This window comes from Capricornis sumatraensis, chromosome 1, assembly GCF_032405125.1.
Source record: "Capricornis sumatraensis isolate serow.1 chromosome 1, serow.2, whole genome shotgun sequence".
NCBI lineage: Eukaryota > Metazoa > Chordata > Mammalia > Artiodactyla > Bovidae > Capricornis > Capricornis sumatraensis.
This window is the reverse complement of record NC_091069.1, coordinates 239,169,404-239,188,723: the sequence shown is the minus strand read 5'-3', so window position 1 is coordinate 239,188,723 and position 19,320 is coordinate 239,169,404. Positions and strand designations below refer to the sequence as shown.

At 37.1% G+C, this 19,320-nt stretch overlaps 1 protein-coding gene across 2 annotated transcripts in view; it reads left to right on the top strand.

Annotated features, from left to right (window-relative positions):
* Positions 1-19,320, top strand: part of PPP2R3A (protein phosphatase 2 regulatory subunit B''alpha) — a 181,931-nt gene that overhangs the window by 79,151 nt on the left and 83,460 nt on the right. For both annotated transcript variants that reach the window (XM_068971755.1, XM_068971762.1), the window contains exons 6-9: positions 6,048-6,134; positions 9,860-10,016; positions 16,327-16,375; positions 17,074-17,163. In XM_068971755.1, the coding sequence (XP_068827856.1) occupies positions 6,048-6,134; positions 9,860-10,016; positions 16,327-16,375; positions 17,074-17,163 (383 nt within the window). The remainder of the gene's footprint in view (positions 1-6,047; positions 6,135-9,859; positions 10,017-16,326; positions 16,376-17,073; positions 17,164-19,320) is intronic.

Sequence of the window (19,320 nt, the reverse complement as noted above, 5' to 3'; positions counted from 1 at the left end):
TAAAAAAGCATCGCACTGAATAGAATTTTATTGGACTGATGGTCTGTTCCCCACAGTGTCTTTTCTATTATGAAAGTTGGTCAGATAATGACATGAAGTCATTGAAAATTTTGCGCTATATCAAAGTACAATGAATCTTTCTATAAAAAATACAAAATAAGCTTTCTAGTATGAAATTAATTTTCTTGCTAAAGGCATAATAGTAAGCAAATTTAGAAAAGTGTCATACTTTGCCCTGCTCATGGCGAAGATAGACAACAGTACTTCCAAGAGACAAAGATCAGCCTCAGAACTAATGACAAATGTCTCAAAAAAAGCAAAATTAATTTATCATCTGACCCTACTGAATATAATATAATTTCAATGGCATACAGCATAGGACAATTAGTATATTTTGTTTGCATGCTAGAGTTACTCAGTTATTTCACTTTACAGTTGGAAGAAACTGCTGACAGCGTATGACTCAAGTATTAGCTTATGTGTGGCACATAAATGATGAAGAAAACTGGGCAACTTTTATTTTCCATTTATCAGTGAAAACCTGTGCTACAGGAAAAGACTTTATATTTGTTTGTTTAGTTAATCTTAATTATTTTGTCAGCCGTTTTAGATTGGAAAGATAGAACACCAGCTATGCATATAGCAAATACCCAAAGTCACCCTTATGTCCAGTGAAGAGTTGACGTTGAGTAATAAACCTTTTGATATTGAGCGAAAATGGAAATTGGAAATACCTGCAAATTGTGACCCTTGAGTTTGCATACTTGCATACCATGCAAAGAAATTACCAGTAAATAAGACTCTGCTTATCCTTATTGGCACATGCTGACTTTTGAGGAAAGAGGTAGCGATAAGATTGAAAATACTTTTTGTAACACTGGTGCTGGCAGTAAAGATATTTCGGTGGCGCCTAGTAGAAGGGCCAGGCTTCTGGCACTGAGTTGTTCTTCTACATCCATGTCACCTACAAAGAGCAGTCTCTATAATTTCTGTGTCTGTGTTCGATCCCCTTGTCTAAAACTCTCTTGACAGAGCCACCGAACACATACTTCCATTCCTAAAAGTGTGAAAAGTATCAGTCACTCAGTCTTGTAACCAACTCTCTGCAACCTCATGGACTGTAGCCCACCAGGGTCTTCTGTCCATGGAATTCACCAGGCAAGAATGGTGGAGTGGGTAGCCATCACTTCTCCAGGGGATCTTCCCAACCCCGGGACTGAACCCGGGTCTCCTGCTTGCAGGCAGGTTCTTTTACGGTCTGAGCCACCAGGGAAGCCCCCTTCCATTCCTGGTGATCTGAAATTGTGAATTAGAAACTTCCAGTTGAGTAGATATAAAGAAAAACTGATTTATAATTCAAATTGTCTATCAAGTTGACTAGAGATCCCCTGGTGAAAAATTATCCAATTTCATTTCTCTCATTGGTAGTATGTAGATATTCTTACTGCTATTAATTTTTACATTTTTTGACGTTTTTATATTTTTCTTAATTTCTATTTTAAAAACCTAAAACTGGTAGACCAAAAGTTAGGGGGGGAAAACTGCAGTTGTGTAGAACCAGCAGCTACATGCTCTTACCACTAGATGGTGCCCCTCCCTCAATAAGTTAAAATGCTGAATCAGTACTGTGGAACCCAATAAATGTGCTGATATAGTGGGGCTGCTGAATAAGGAGATTTAGGCTATGGAAGAATGGTATACATGTACAGGTTTTTACAGTATGAGGCAAGTAGCTTATCAGATGCTAAAATAGGAAATTACTTGATATTCAAAATGTTGACAAATTTTAAAAATTCTGTCAGAACAAAAACTGAAAAAAGAATAAAATAAGCAAAAATACAGACTCAAGTTTTATACTTTTAAGTATAACATAGTACCTCCATAAGTAATATAAAATATTTAAGGAGTATATATATATGTGTGTGTGTGTGTGTGTGTGTGTATATATATATATATATATATATATAATTTAGGTAGGTAGGAAACTTAGACTTAAAGTTAATTTTATATTCAGAATCAAGAAATAAGGACTAAATCTAATAATGTAAAGTTTGGTATAATAATATGTGTTGTCAGTTCAGTTCAGTTCAGTCGCTCAGTCGTGTCCGACTCTTTGCGACCCCATGAACTGCAGCACGCCAGGCCTCCCTGTCCATCACCAACTCCCGGAGTTCACTCAGACTCACGTCCATCGAATCACTGATGCCATCCAGCCATCTCATCCTTGGTCGTCTCCTTCTCCTCCTGCCCCCAACCCCTCCCAGCATCAGTCTTTTCCAATGAGTCAACTCTTCGCATGAGGTGGCCAAAGTACTGGAGTTTCAGCTTTAGCATCATTCCTTCCAAAGAAATCACAGGGCTTATCTCCTTCAGAATATGTGTTGTAATTGACTTTAACTTGAGAAAAGGAACATGGAACTATAATAAAAGATATTCTTAATTTTTATTTTCATATATATATATATAATTTCTGGCCTAAAATCCTCTATTCTCTGCCCTGAAGCACCTCATTCAGAGTCTGAGTGGAGCCAGTAGAGAAGTTATAGACATCAGCTAGTCCCTGCTCCCACCTAACATAGGAATCCTGTGAGTTTCTGCGTAAATAACTTGGTGAGAAGAAACTTCTCTACTTCATACAACCCATTGCTTAATAGGGCTAATTTTAGGGAGCTCTTATTTACATTGAAGCATTTCTATCCAGTAGTTCTAGTGATTCCAGTTCTAGTTCTACACTGTGATGCAATGCAAAGCAAATCAACTTCTTCCATCTGATAGCCCTTCAGATCATGATCACATCTACACTCTCGTCCAGTAGTATCTTTCACAATAATTTTGTACACAGTTTCCTGTTTTATATTTTCTGTATATCTTATATGTAGCCTATCAATAAATCATACACAACAATACTGATTTATGTAAAATATTAATTACTTCCCTAGGTTACATCCATCTGCTGTTCAAAACTCTGGAGTGTATTCAGTTAGCTAGCTATGAATCCAACGCATATGTCTCTATTACAAATATAACTAAGAAGTCTTTGTTACACAGCTTTCCAACCTCATTAATTTATCAAACAATTTTCGAAGAAGACATACAGATGGCCAACAGGTACATGAAAAGATGTTCAACGCTACTAATCATCAGGGAAATTCAAATCAAAACTAAAGTGAGATATCACCTCACACTTGTTAGAATGGCTTTCATCAAAAAGACAAGAAATAACAAAGATGTGGAGAAAAGAATGTAAATTGGCGCAACCAATGGAAGTTCCTCAAACAAATTAAAATAGAGCTAATTTAGCAATTCTGCTTCTGGGTATTCATCCAAAGAAAACAGAAACAATAACGTGAAAAGACACACACACCCCTGTGTTTACTATGGCCTTATTTCGATCTCTGGCTTGGGAAGATGCCCCTGGAAAGGAAATGGCATCCCACTCCAGTATTCTTGCCTGGAGAATCCCATGGATGGAGGAACCTGGTGGGCTACAGTCCACAGGGTCTCAAAGAGTCGGACACGACTGAGTGACTTCACTTTCACTTTCACTTATTTACAATGGCCAATATATGGAAACAAGCTAAATGTTCGTTAACAGATGAATGGATACAGAAGATGTGGGCTTCCCTGACAGCTCAGTTGTTAAAGAATCTGCCTGCAATTCAGGAGACCTGGTTAGATTCCTGGGTTGGGAAGATCCCCTGGAGAAGAGATAGGCTACCCATTCCAGTATTCTTGGGCTTCCCTTGTAGCTCAGCTGGGAGCTGAATCTGCCTGCAGTGCAGGAGACTTGGGTTCAGTCTCTGGGTTGGGAAGATCCCCGGAGAAGGGAAAGGCTACCCACTCCAATATTCTGGCCTGGAGAATTCAATGGACTGCATAGTCAATGGGGTCACAAAGAGTCTGACACGACTGAGAAACTTTCCCTTTCAGAATATATATATACAATGAAATATTTTTCATCCATTAGAAAAGAGTGAAATCTTGCCATTTCTAGATGGACCTTGAGGGCATTGTGCCAAGTGAAATCAGTTAGAGAAAGATAAATACTGTATGATATAAATCTTTAAGAAAAAAAAGAAAACTTCATTAACTCAGAGAACAGATTGAGGATTGCCAGAGGTGAGAGATGGGGAGAAGGGGAAATGGGTGAAGAAAATCAGAAGGCATAAACTTCCAGCTGTAAAATAAATTAGTCATGGGTATATAATGTACAGCATGGTAACTATAGATCATAATACTATACTGCATATTTGAAAATTACTAAGAGTAAATCTTAAAAAGAAAAAAAATTCTATAACTACAGTGGTGGGTGTTAAGTAGACATTTCATCTTCACTTCATTCATGTGAAGTGGTGATCATTTCACAATATATATGTTCAGTCGCTTCAGCCATGTCAAGCTCTTTGCGACTCCATGGACCTTAACCCACCAGACTCCTCTATCCATGGGATTTTCCCAGCAAGAATACTGGAGTGGATTGCCCTGCCATCCTCCAGGGGATTTTCTTGACCCAGGAATTGAACCTGTGTCTCCTGCATTACAGGTGAATTCTTTACCTGCTGAGCCATCGGGAAAGCCCTTCACAATATACACAAATATTAAATCATTAGTATGCCAAAAACTAATGTATGTTAATTATACCTCAGTTCTTTTAAAATTATCATGTAGTTATTGACCACCTGATGATATAGGCAGAGCGATATATCAGGCACTGGGATGCACATGAAAAAACACCAGGTTCCTTAGAGTTTGGAGGTGGTGACAGTTGGGTGTACCTGTGTCTAGAATATAACTACAGGATGACTGAAGGAGACATGGGTGACGTCAGGAGCACAGAAGACAGCTCAGCCCAAGTCCCTGTTCTGGGGCTTCCTATGGAGCTGGTGATGGAGCTGGATTCTGAAGGATCAGGGTACGTTAGCACTGATAGCAAAGGTGGGGTGAGAAATGTCAGGTGCCAGAAGTCTGGACCTTCATCATGAGGCTAGTTTTTTCCTCTTATTCTTGGAAATCACTCTGTTTGCAAAGAGTCCAGAAACAGAATAGTCGTTTAGTTTAGGATAGATGTCTAAATATCTTCCCCTTTTTGTTCTTCATGCACTAAAATAGCCTTTTTATAGGGATCTAATCTCTTCTATGATAAAAACCACCAAGGATACAGAATTTCCATATCATTAGATAATCAAAATCAAAGCCAGTATACCAAAAATAAAAACCTTGTTTAATTGCTTTTCTCACCTTTGCTTCTTTTTGGAGAAAAGGAAAAATGAAAAAAAAAAAAAAAGAAAAACTACCAGGTCAAGGGCAAACTTAAATGGGTGGGAATAAGCCAGGTAAAGTTGAAAGAATGCACCGTGGCCTCCTACCTCCAGGACTGCAGCCTGTCTTCCTTCCCCAGTCCTCTCTCCACGACAGCACATACATCCTCAATTTCAGACACACTTGCCATCCTTCCTCCTCCACTTTCATCTTGTCCTGGTCTTCTCCAGAGTTTCGCCTTTGTTAAACTTACTAAAACCCAGTTAGTAACAAAATTGTTCATGCACAAATAAGGACTTGGGATATAAATTATCCCAAATGTATCTGAGTTTCCAGAGTCTGTAAGTCTTCAAAACACCAATGGATAAGGCTATACTAACTGGAATAATGCCCTCTTGAAACATACCACGTTGGCAGCCATTCTTCTGACCCAGTAATTGTTAAGCCAACCCAGTGTATACTTCTCACCTTTTGTGCTTTCCAAGAACACCTACCCTAATAGGCCCTACTTGAATCAGGCATCACTGTATGAAAGGTTAAAAAAAAAAAAGTAACATGTAGGCACCTAGGAAATGCAGACTTGTGAACAAAGAATCTTTTTATTCTTAGAATTATAAGGGCAGATGTAAAGTATATCGATGTAGATTTTTAAACACTTTTACTAGAAATGACACTGGATACAATCACAAAACTTAGCTTGGTTCAAAGAATATTCATAAGATGGCCTTTGATAATATAATAGGTATCTTTAATGTTTTTATTTGGTTTTGTTTTCCTTCTGGAACCAGGTTATTCAGAGAATATTCTACACAGTCAACAGATCGTGGAGTGGAAAAATTACTGCAACAGAGATAAGAAAAAGCAACTTTTTGCAAGTATGCCTTTCATTGAAATTTATATTTAAGGAGCAATTTAAATGACAGTCTTAACTTCATTTAACAAATATTTGCATGCTCATTATGTGCAAAGCCCTATTATTTGCAAAGTCACTATTTTCAGTTATTAAGCAGTTATCAGCTACCTGGGATGTGTTGGGGGAACAAAGATGAGTAACAAGCGATTTTCACATCAGGGCATGCACTGTGGAACAAAAGAGAAAAGTGTACAGACAGCCACACCTGACTTGAAAAATTCCACAGAAATGTGTCATAAATATGCAATGAAGGCTTCACAGTATGACTGGCATGTGATCTTGACCTTGAAGCTATCAAGTGTTTACAGATAAAAAAATTAAAAGAAAAGGGGATTCCAGATAGAGCAAGCAGCATAAGCAAAGGCCCAGATGCGTGAAAGTGTCATGTTCAGCAACTGCAGGACAGTCCGAAGCGGCCACAGGCTCCAAGGAGAGAGTGACCAGTGACCAGTGATGAGGCCTGAGGGGTGAGACATGGCCAGGTTGGGAAGAGCCTGGCAAAACAAATGGAGGAGTTTCAACTTGTTCCTTTGAGCAATGACTCTTTATCCAGCTCCTGCTGGAGAAAAATACTGAAAATTCCTTTTAAGAAAGAATGTATTTCATTCAATTATTTTTTTTTTACCAAATGAGAAAGTATTGATCACTAGTGGGTGCCTTTTACCAAGGCAGTTTTCATGCTTGATTTTTCAAGCATTTCTACTAACTTAAAGAAAGTAGAATTGGTCACACTTGAAAGGAAATGAAATGTTTTATTTTAAATAAATTATACTAAATGAAACTTGGGTGAATAATACAACTTTGTTTACAGTCTTACTTTTCTCCCATCTTTATCTGGGACAGACAAAATTGGCGAAATTACCAGTCTATAATAGATATGCAAACATTTCTTATTCTAATAAATGAAAAGTCATCATTAGAGTCATTATTAATATTTATTAAACATCTGGTTTTTGCCTGAGCTCTCAGGAGGTTACATGGGATGGGTTGAGATGGCAAGAATTCCATTGAAAAAAGGCCTTACATCTGAAGAATGATAATCCTAACATTCCTGATGCATATTGTTTGTATTTCTAGATCATTATTCCAGATTTTTCTTACTTACAATAAAATCTGAGGCCCAAATATGGTTGAATGACTTGGATAAGATCATACAGCTACTAAGTGACTGAACGAGCTCAAGTATTCTGCTTCCCTCTATTTTCTTCCCTAACCCTCTCCTTAGTTTGCCTGTTAGTACCTGAATGAATGCACATAAAATGTTCAAATAATGTAACATGTATAAAATAATAACCAGAAGTCACTATTTATCTCTTTATCCTGCCATTTCACTCCTTTTACCAGAGGGAACCCATATTATCTGTGGTTTTATTCCTTTTTATGCATGTGTATGGAGTATAAATGTATGGAGTATTTATTTAGTTTTGTTCTAGATGGCTGCTTTTATGAATTTTTTTTAATATGTGAGACCACACTTATATTCTATTAACTTTTTTTAACTTAACAGTATGTCTTGATGTTTTTTCATTTCGATCAATATAACTCTATCTCATTCTTTTAACTACAGCATAATCTGTGGCATGGCTATGCTGTAATTACATACATATTGAAGATGTTCAAGTCATTTCATATTCTCCCTATTAGAGTAATGCAGCAAACACCCTTACACTACCCTCTTATGTCCATATGAGTACGAATATCTCTAAAATAGACTACTGGAAGGAAAATCCTGGATCAGATGGTGTGTGCGTTTTCAGTTTCATAGATCCTGCCAAGTTACCCTCCTAAACGCCTGCACTAATGCATACTTAAATTCACATACTCACCAACAGCAGAAGTGATTGATTTTTTTCATTTTATAACAATCCAGTAGATAAAAATGAGAGCCCCCTGCTTCTCAAGATTTATTTTATTGTACGTATTCTGCTTTATACATTAACGATCATTGTATAAAAACATTACAAGCAAGTGTGGAAAACAGAAGAGAAAGCATATTTTAGCACCCTAATAAAACTAATATTTTTATGTGTACTTCTAGTCGTATTCATATGCATATTTGGATTTTAGAATTTAATATAGTTCTTAGTGTGTACAGTTGTATATCCTGTATTTTGCACTTAGCATGTCATGCTTTTCCTTTGTTTCTATGTAGACTTTATAATTTTTACTGGCTGTAAAATCTTTCATTGAGTCTCTTTTACCATAATTTCATAATTTATCTTGTTTTCAATTTGCCAAAGTATTTTGGATTTCCAGTATTCACATTTTAGAAAATGAATCTTATCAAAGTAATTCATTTGCATTATGAGATATTAATAGTTATCTTTCTTATAATGCTTTTCACCTTGGATTCCATTTTATTTTCTAATATTGACATGCCTTCTTTCTAAGATTTAGCTAGTATATATTTTAACCTTACTTTAAAATTTTAAGTTCAGTTCAGTCATTCAGTCATGTCCGACTCTTTGTGACCCCATGGACTGCAGCACTCCAGGCTTCCCTGTCCATCACCAACTCCCGGAACCTGTTCAAACTCAAGTCCATCAAGTTGGTGATGCCATCCAACCATCTCATCCTCTGTCAGACTTATCTCTTATGGACAACATATACCTAGATATGCTTTTTGGATCTGAGTTTTATTCTTAATCTGAAAATCTTTTAATAGAGAGATTTATCTCTTTACCTTTATTGTGATTGTTGATGTGGCAGTGGTTTAGTCGCTAAGTCATGTCTGACTCTTGCAACCCATGAGCTATAGCCTGCCAGGCTCCTCTGTCCATGGGAATCTACAGGCAAGAGTACTGGGGTGGGTTGCCATTTCCTTCTCCAGGGGATCCTCTCAACCCAGAAATTGAACCTGGGTCTCCTTCATTGCAGGCAGATTCTTTACCGACTGAGCTATGATGGATGTCCCGACTATTGATATATCTGATCTTATTTCTGTCATCTCACTTTGTTTTTTCTATTTCCTGAGTTTCCTTATGGTTTATCTTTTTTTTTTTCTGAATCTTTCTAAAAAGGTCTTCATATATGTCTGGCCACTTATATGTTGACTGATAATAAGAATTCTGCACTCAAAAATGATTGGTTTTGGTGTTTATCCTAGGGGCACACAGGGAGTCAAGAGAGACCCAGATAATATTTCTAGTTCAGGGCCCTGCAGCTCTACCCCCATGCCTTTTATACCAGGCTGCCCCACACTATCACAGAGGTATACATGAGTCACCTTTCTGGTAAACTTGATGCCATTACAAAGCCAAACCCTGCATGTGGATGCCCACTCTTCATAACAGAATAGATATAAGACCACTTTTCATAAATCTGAAAAGTTAAAAGCAGTGTCAGTTTACGGCCATGTAATTGAAAGTCTGTTGTCTGATTGTTCTGTGCTTCCTCGTCGGGGGACCTTTGATAGGCTGCAGTTCTCTTGGTGATAGTTCTTCCCTTTCCTTGCTTTTGAATCCTCCATATTCTTTGCTAAAACTAGTACAGAGTTCATAAATGCTTGCAGATTGGTCAATTGATTAAAAGATAGGATGATGTTGCTTAGTAAATCTCCTGGTTTGGTACCAAAACCAAATTTTTTAATTCAGTTTAGAATAAAAATGTACTAGAATCTGAATAATGGCCAAAGCTCAGTCTTCATATTTTTAAAATAAAATAATCCTTTTATTCATACCATTTCAGACTCTAGCCCTTTTGGAAGAAGAAGAAGATATAAACCAAATCACAGATTACTTCTCCTATGAACACTTCTATGTTATTTATTGTAAATTCTGGGAACTAGATAGTGATCATGACCTCTACATCAGCCAGGCCGATCTATCTCGATACAATGACCAGGGTGAGTGTTTCTGTGGATGTTGACTTAGCTATTTTGAAGGAAACAAGAGTTAAATTGTGCTCACTCATTATGGGGAATTCCCATTTCTTAAATTATGTATCTAATCAAATCTTCTTGAAAAAGCCAAGAATTTTAAAGTAGAAATAAGTGAAGATACTAAGTTTTTATCTAGAAACCAGGTTTAGGAGAAGGGGTTTGTAGGTAAGTAAGAAATTAGAGTCTTGGTTTTGATGAATGGATGAGTCTTTATAGTGATGCTGGTTTTCTCCTGATGAATTCAATAAGAACCACGTCTATGTAAAGTTTATTTGAAAGAAAATTATATACACCTTTATAAATTCTCAATTGACACTATTTATAAACAGCTAAGGATGAAAATGATGTTTCTTTTTTTTTAATTTAAATTTATTTATTTTAATTGGAGGCTAATTACTTTACAATATTGTGTTGGTTTTGCCATACATCAACATGAATCCACCACAGGTATACACATGTTCCCCATCCTGAACCCCCCTCCCACCTCCCTCCCCATATCATCCCTTTGGGTCATCCCAGTGCACCAGCCCCAAGCATCCTGTATCCTGAACCGAAGCTGAACTGGCGATTCGTTTCTTATATGATATTATACATGTTTCAATACCATTCTCCCAAATCATCCCACCCTCTCCCTGTCCCACAGAGTCCAAAAGACTGTTCTATACATCTGTGTCTCTTTTGCTGTCTCGCATACAGGGTTATTGTTACCATCTTTCTAAATTCCATATATATGTGTTAGTATACTGTATTGGTGTTTTTCTTTCTGGCTTACTTCACTCTGTATAATAGGCTCCAGTTTCATCCACCTCATTTGAACTGATTCAAATATATTCTTTTTAATGGCTGAGTAATACTCCATTGTGTATATATACCACAGCTTTCTTATCCATCTGCTGATGGACATCTAGGTTGCTTCCATGTCCTGGCTATTATAAACAGTGCTGTGATGAACATTGGGGTACACATGTCTCTTTCAATTCTGGTTTCCTCAGTGTGTATGCCCAGCAGTGGGACTGCTGGGTCTATGGATTACATCTGTGGACACCTTATCTTTGACAAAGGGGGTAAGAATATACAATGGAGAAAAGACAATCTCTTTAACAAGTCATGCTGGGAAAACTGGTCAACCACTTGTAAAAGAATGAAACTAGAACACTTTCTAACACCATACACAAAATAAACTCAAAATGGATTAAAGATCTAACTGTAAGACCAGAAACTGTAAAACTCCTAGAGGAGAACATAGGCAAAACACTCTCCAACATGAATCACAGCAGGATCCTCTATGACCCACCTCCCAGAATACTGAAAATAAAAGCAAAAATAAACAAATGAGACCTAATTAAACTTAAAAGCTTCTGCACAACAAAGGAAACTATAAACAAGGTGAAAAGACACCCTTCAGAATGGAAGAAAATAATAGCAAATGAAGCAACTGACAAACAACTAATCTCAAAAATATACAAGCAACTCCTGCAGCTCAATACCAGAAAAATAAACAACCCAATCAAAAAATGGGCCAAAGAACTAAACAGACATTTCTCCAAAGAAGACATACAGATGGCTAACAAACACATGAAAAGATGCTCAACATCACTCATTATCAGAGAAATGCAAATCAAAACCACAATGAGGTACCATTTCACGCCAGTGAGAATGGCTGTGATCCAAAAGTCTACAAGCAATAAATGCTGGAGAGGGTGTGGAGAAAAGGGAACCCTCTTATACTGTTGGTGGGGATGCAAACTAGTACAGCCACTATGGAGAATAGTGTGGAGATTCCTTAAAAAACTAGAAATAGAAAATGGTGTTTCTAACTTGCCAGTGCTTTCAAGGATTCATAAAACTTTTTGGAATTTAGCTCTAGAAAACATAGTTTCTCTGCAGATGAATTTGGTGTGCTTTCTTTTGCCAGAAAACAAAAAATTATATATCACATGATATTACCCTTTTTACTTCATTTTGACCAGTAGTAAACTTAGAATCTATTATCTGCTGATTGCATATTCTTAACCAAGCACCAAGATACATTGATTCATTCTTCTCTCATAAGATTGTCCCTATTTATAAGCCTTTGTCCTTTTAGATGTAGCAAAGTACAAATCTTAAATAAATGCTTTGTTTCTGTTATTTACTGTATCTATGCTAGAAGAAAAGGTTCATTCTACATGTCAACATTCACAGACCTTTCCATGTTTAGCAAACAGAGTTCTAGTTCTCAAAAGTTCACATGCCAACCAGGCATCAAGAGGAAATACTAAATCATACTTATTGATAAAAAATCGTTTTAGTACTATATCTGTCCTTCTTTAAATACAGGTAGGTGTGCCTCATTTTAATTCACTTTGCTTTATTATACTTTGCAAATAGAGCTTTTTTTTTTTTTTTAACAAATTGAATGTTTGTAGCAACCCTGCATTGAGCAAGTCTTGTCAGTGCCATTTTTCCAACAGCATTTGTGCATTTTGTGTCTTTGTCACATTTTGGTAATTCTTACAATATGTCAAAATTTTATTGACTTATTGATATATAACATTATATTTGTTATGATGCTCTGTGGTCAGTGATCTTTGATGTTACTATTATAATTGTTTTGGGGTGCCGTGAACCACACCGAGGTTAACAGAAAGCTTAGTTGATAACTGTTGTTGGTGTGCTGAGTGCTTCACCAAGTCTTCCCCATCTCTCTCCCTCTCCTCCGGTCTCCCTGTTCCCTGAGACACAGCAATATTGAAATCAGGCCAGTTAATACATACCATAAATGGTCTCTAAGTGTTCAAATGAAAGGGAGAGTGGCACATCTCTGACTTCAAATCAAAAGCTAGAAACTTAGAGGGGAAGGCATGTTGAAAGCTAGGATAGGCTGAAAGCTAGTTTTTATTGTGCCAGTTAGCCAAGTTGTGAATGAAAAGTTCTTGAAGGAAATTAAAAGTGCTATTCCAGTGAACACATGAATAAGAAAGTGAAGCAGGGAATTCCCTGCTGATCCAGCAGTTAAGACTCCACGCTTTCACTGCCGAGAGCCCATGTTCAATCCCTGGCCAGGAAACTAAGATTCCACAGGTTGTGTGATGCAGCCAAAAAAGAAGAAAAAGAAAGTGAAACACTTTGTTTGCTGATATGTAGAAAATTTTAGTAGCCTGGATAGAAGACCACACCAGCCACAACATTCCCTGAAGCCAGATTCTAATCCAGAGCAAGGTTGTCTTCAACTGTGAAGGCTGATAGAAGTGAGGAAGTTATAGGAGAAAAGTTTGAAACTAGCAGAAACTGGTTCATGAGGTTTAAGGAAAGAAGCCATCTCTATAATATGAAAGTGCAAGGTGAAACAACAAGTTATCTAGAAGATCTAGCTAAGATCATGAAAGTGGCTACACTAAACATCAGATTTCCAATGTAGACAAAACAGCCTTCTGTTGAAAGAAGATGCCATCTAGGACTTTCATATCTAGAGAGAAGTCAGTGCCTGGCTTCAAACCTTCAAAGGACAGGCTGACTGTCTTTTTAGGGGTTAATGCAGTGCAGGTAGTGACTTTAAGGTGAAAACAGTGCTTATTTACCATTCCAAAGATCCAAAGGCCCTTAAGAATTATGCTAAATCTCTTTATGCCTGCACTTTGCAAGTGGAACAACAAAGCCTGAATAACAGCACATCTGTTTACAACATGATTTTCTGAATATTTTAAGCCCACTGTTCAGACCTACTGCTCAGAAAAAAAAAAAGATTCAAAATATGACCCTGATTGACAATGCACCTGGTCACTCAAGAGCTCTGATGGAGATTGTACAATGAGATTAATGTTCTTTAAATGCCTACTGACACAACATCCATTCTGCACCTAATGGATCAAAGAGTAATTTCAACTTTCAAGTCTTATTCAAGAAATATATTTCATAAGGGCATAGCTACCATAGGCAATGATTCCTCTGATGGATCTGGGCAAAGTTCTTTGAGAACCTACTGTAAAGGATCACCATTCTAGATGCCATTAAGACCATGATTCATGAGGGCAGGATACCAACATGAACAGGAACTTAGAAGTCAGTTCCAATTCTCATGCATGTTTTGAGGGGTTCAAGACTTCAGTGGAGGAAGCAACTACAGATGCGGTAAAAAGAGCAAGAGAACTAAAATCAGAGGAGGAGCCTGAAGATGTGGCTGAATCACTACAATCCCATAATCAAATGTTAACAGATGAGGAGTTGCTGCTTATGGATGAGCAAAGAGAGCACTTTCTTGAGATGGAATCTACTCCTGGCAAAGACAGTGTGAAGACTGTTGAAATGACAACAAAGGATTTAGAATATTACATGAACTTAATTGATAAAGCAGCAGCAAGGTTTGAGAAGATTGTCTCCAATTTTGAAAGAATTTCTGCTATGGGTGAAATGCTGTCAAACTACATTGCACATAACAGAGTAATCATTTGTGAAAGGAAGAGTCGATCTATGTGGCAGATTTCATTGTAGTCTTAAGAAATTGCCAAAGCCACCCCAGCCTTCAACAACCATCACCCTGATCAGTCAGCAGCCACCAACATTGGTGGTGGCAAGACCCTCCACCAGCAAAAAGATTACAGTTTGCTGAAGGCTCAGATGATTATTAGCATTTTTTTAGCAATAAAATATTTTTATATACATTGGTTTTTTAAATACATAACTGCTATTAAACACATAGTAGACTGTAGTATAGTACAAATATAACCCATATGCACTGGGAAACCAAAAAATTCATATGACTCACTTTATTGTGATATTCACTGTATTGAGGTGACCTGGAACTGAACCCACAGTATCTCTGTGTTATGCCTATAGTCATACCTTCCTATTACAAACATAGTATAAAGATGGAGATATTTATAGGGGTATTGGATCAGCTTTATTAGCTATGCACTTTTTGATCATCAGTGGCCAGATCATCTGTATAACATGAGCTAGCCTCAAGAGATCACACAAAACCCTATGGGCTCTAAAGCACCTTTTCTGGCTGTCATAAACGTAGTTCTCATTAGCACCTAAAATATTGTATATACACATATAGTAACTCATTAGAGGCATGTTAAAGGGATGAAGTCCAGAAAAGCAGGCATCTCAGCCTGCACAACGAAGGGGCCACTGAAACTCTGTGTAATTGCCTACCCACCAACCTGTCCTTAATGGGACAACATGATCTGCAGTTTTAGGAAGTTAAACCTTCCAAATCTAAAGAAAGACTTCAGAAATAAATATCTCTGCCTTTCCTATGTAGCTGCCTTTTGTTCTATTTCCTCTTATTTTCAAATTATTAACCCCAAAAACCAGTGCTCAACAAACTCTAGAGGGCCCTTATACAGCCTTTGGTATGTGTCCAGGAATGGCCGTGCTGACACTCATTTTCACAACATTCTTCAACCAAAGTAATGAACCTTTATGCTGACTGTACCTAACGCTACACAGAAGAGTTAGATGCTGGTAGCTGCTAACTCTCTAATGACCTCAACACTGGTTCTGAAATTGTAGTGTGCCTACCATTGGCGAGGCATTTGTTAAAAGAACAGATTCCTATCCTCACCACATCCCTAGATCTGAGGTTCATTGTTACCTCCTTTTTTTTGACTAATGCTTTTGGTTACTTTGAACTCACAGTGAGGTACACTGATACAGATTACGAGGATCTATCATCAAATGCAATATACTATCTTAAGATATAATAATCTCTCTCTGAATAAAATTTACTGATGGAATTTATTTTTAAATTGTATATCATGTTATATCCTGGAATTTTATAGGATAAGAATGTAAGAAAAGTATTTTGTGGTTTGTTTTTGGTACCTTTTCTAAAATTCTACCTGAAAAACAGTTCTCCATTGTTTGACTCAAATCCCAAAAAATCAGTTTCCCCTTGAATTTAATGCTAGGATAAAATCTGTCTTGTTTTAGAGGAAATGTTGTCTTGTCTTGTTGGATAACAAGATCAATATAAATTTTGTACATTTTTGTCTCCGTTGTCAGGATATTCAGAACCAATTTGGTGCTCAATGGTATTAATATATTTCAGCTGTCAGGCACATCCATTTGCCTGTTCTTTTTTTGAATGATTGATAGACCAAGCTATCTCAAATTACTTCTTTCAAAAAATATCAGTTGTACGTAAAAAGTAAAAATTCAACTACTCGTATTCTTATCATGGAAGATTATTAAGTTTAACCTTGTGGCTACTTGAAAATAAATTTGCCAAAAATGATACCTTTTGGAGCATGTTTTAACTAGCTTTGTACTTTTTATTTATATTTAGCTTCATCAAACAGGATTATTGAAAGAATATTCTCTGGGGCAGTAACAAGGTAAGAAAAACCATCAGAGTTTTAAAATGAACTACAGGTAATACTTTAGCAATGTCCTTTTAGCAAGGCTTCCTGTGTAATTTGTCAGTGCTGTAGGTTAGATAATACCCTACAAAATATGCAATGTGGCTTCATACAAGATGGCATTAATACTTTAATATACAGGATTCTCCAGGCCAGAATACTGGAGTGGGTAGCCTTTCCTTTCTCCAGGGGATCTTCCCAACCCAAGGATCGAACCCAGGTCTCCCACATTGCAGGCGGATTCTTTACCAGCTGAGCCACATGGGAAGCCCAAGAATACTGGAGCGGGTAGCCTATCCCTTCTCCAGCAGATCTTCCCGACCCAGGAATCAAACCGGAGTCTCCTGTATTACAGGTGGATTCTTTACCAACTGAGGTATCAGGGAAGCCCTGTTTATCTAAGCACAGGTAACAGTATTTGACCTGATTTGTATTCAAATTAGAAACCAGAGTTCCTTCAAATCTGCAAATGCTTTCTAATTTCATCCTCGAGGCATTTGAAAATAAGATAGGCAATGAAAGAGGTTGCCCTTTATGAGATTTCCGGCATTCTGTGGTGTTTTTTAACTTAATTTCCAAAGAAATATTACTTTATTCCTTAAGTCTGTCATCCTGCTAAATTTAGAAGAGTAATTAATTGTTTAGGAAACTTTGTAACCATGTGTTTTCTTCAGGGGTAAAACAGTACAGAAAGAGGGACGAATGAGCTATGCAGATTTTGTTTGGTTTTTGATCTCTGAGGAAGACAAAAGGAACCCCACCAGGTATGACTTCTAAGTTTCCTTTGCCCAGATGTTAAACAAATGAACAAAATTTGAAAAGTGCATGATGAATATCTAGTGAATGCCAGGTTAACTAGGGGTGCCAGGATGGGTTAGACTTAGTCTCTGCCCTCAGACTGAGTCCACAGTCACAGTGTATCAAGAGAAGTGCTCTTACCCCCAGAAACAAAGGTGAAGTGACATGTGAGCTGTCTCTGAAGAATAGCAAGCATTTATATGAAATATGGGAATGGATAACTGTGAATTTTAGTTGTTTCATGATCTTCCTGGTTCAGTAGTAAACTGGAGAACATGCCCTCACTCTGCCAGTTAGAATCATCTCTCCATTTCTTTCGCATACCTTGATTGGTAGCTGTGATTTATGTACCTGTTTCTTAGACATCTGTAACACTGTGTTACACAAGCTAGGAATAAAAAGAAAAAAAAAGAGGGATGCAAAAATCTATGTCCCTTTCTTTTTATACATATCTTGTGTAACACAGCACCCTGAACATAGTTTATGCTCAGGACCAAGGGTGGGGGAGCCTATAGTCCCTGATGCTGCTTGCTAGCATCACTGACTTGGCTATCTGCATATTAGTTCAAAAAGTTATCTAAATGTTAGATATATGGTTTGGAAATCACTGAAATAGAAATGAAACTAATTTATTTCATGGGCAGCATGAATATTAAATAACTGTGTCCATTTCAAAGATAGTAATTTATTATTCATTATAGACAGAAAACATGGATAAAGCAGAAGAAAATAAATTTTAATAATAGTTTTAATACTAATAATTACCACTCAGAAAAAGACACTATTAAAAGTTGGAATGTGTTGTACAGTCTTTTTCATATAAACTTTTATATACTCTTTGGGTATTTAGATTAATTTATTCTCCTAAATATCCTCTAGTAGTTTTAGCTAAACAGTTGTAATAATCCACTATGCATGCATGAGTGCTAAGTCACTTTAGTCATGTCTGACTGTGTGACTCCATGGACTGTAGCCTTCCAGGCTCCTCTGTCCATGGGATTCTCCAGCTAAGGATCCTGGAGTGGGTTGCGTGCCCTCCTCCAGGGGATCTTCCCCACCCAGGGATCAAACCCAACCCACATCTCCTGCATTGTCAGGCACATTCTTTGCCATGAATGCCTCCTGGGAAGCCCAACAGCCACTATACTTTTCCTTAAAATAAATTCCCCAGAAAAGGAATCGCTAAATTAAAGGGCATAGATATTATAGATATTTTATTATAGATATTATAAAAACTATTAAATTTATTTTCAGAATGTATTTTCATTTTATACTTTCATCAACAGAGTATTGAGTTATTTCCTATAACACTTATTCACACTAAATATCTTCCTCTTTAAGAATCTTTCCCATTTGATAAGTAATAAATTCAGCATTATCTTACATTGCATTTCTTTCATTACTAGAGAGGCAGAAGTTTTTTCATACATTTTTGGCCATTTTATTTCATCTAAGGTGACTTGCCTTTTTGTGTCTTTTGCTCATTTCTGCTGGATTAATTTTAGTTTATTGTTTTATCACAAATACACATTAAATATTGAAAACTTTAAATATATACATTCAGAAACCTTAATATAAAATTTATCCGTAATTCTTTGACCCATAGCTAACATTTTGGTATGGTCCTCCAGCCTCATCTTCATCCCCCTCCCTTCTCTTCCTTTGCTTCCTCCTTTCACCCTACTCCTCCTCTCTCTGCACCAAATGACATAGTATACTAAATGGCATCATATTATGCAATTTTGTGACACATTTCTTCACATAACAGTTTATTTCTATGCCAGTAAGTGTGCTTGTTTATATTATTAATCCATTTTTTGAATGCTTCAGTTCAGTTCAGTCGCTCAGTCATGTCCGACTCTTTGCGACCCCATGGACTGCAGCACACCAGGCTTCCCTGTCCATCAGCAACTCGCAGAGTTTACTCAACGTTGTGTCCATTGAGTCGGTGATGCTATCCAACCATCTCATCCTCTGTCATCCCCTTCTCCTCCCGCCTTCAATCTTTCCTAGCATCAGGGTCTTTTCCAATGAGTCAGTTCTTCACATCAGGTGGCCAAAGTACTGGAGTTTCAGCTTCAGCATCAGTCCTTCCAATGAATATTCAGGACTGATTTCCTTTA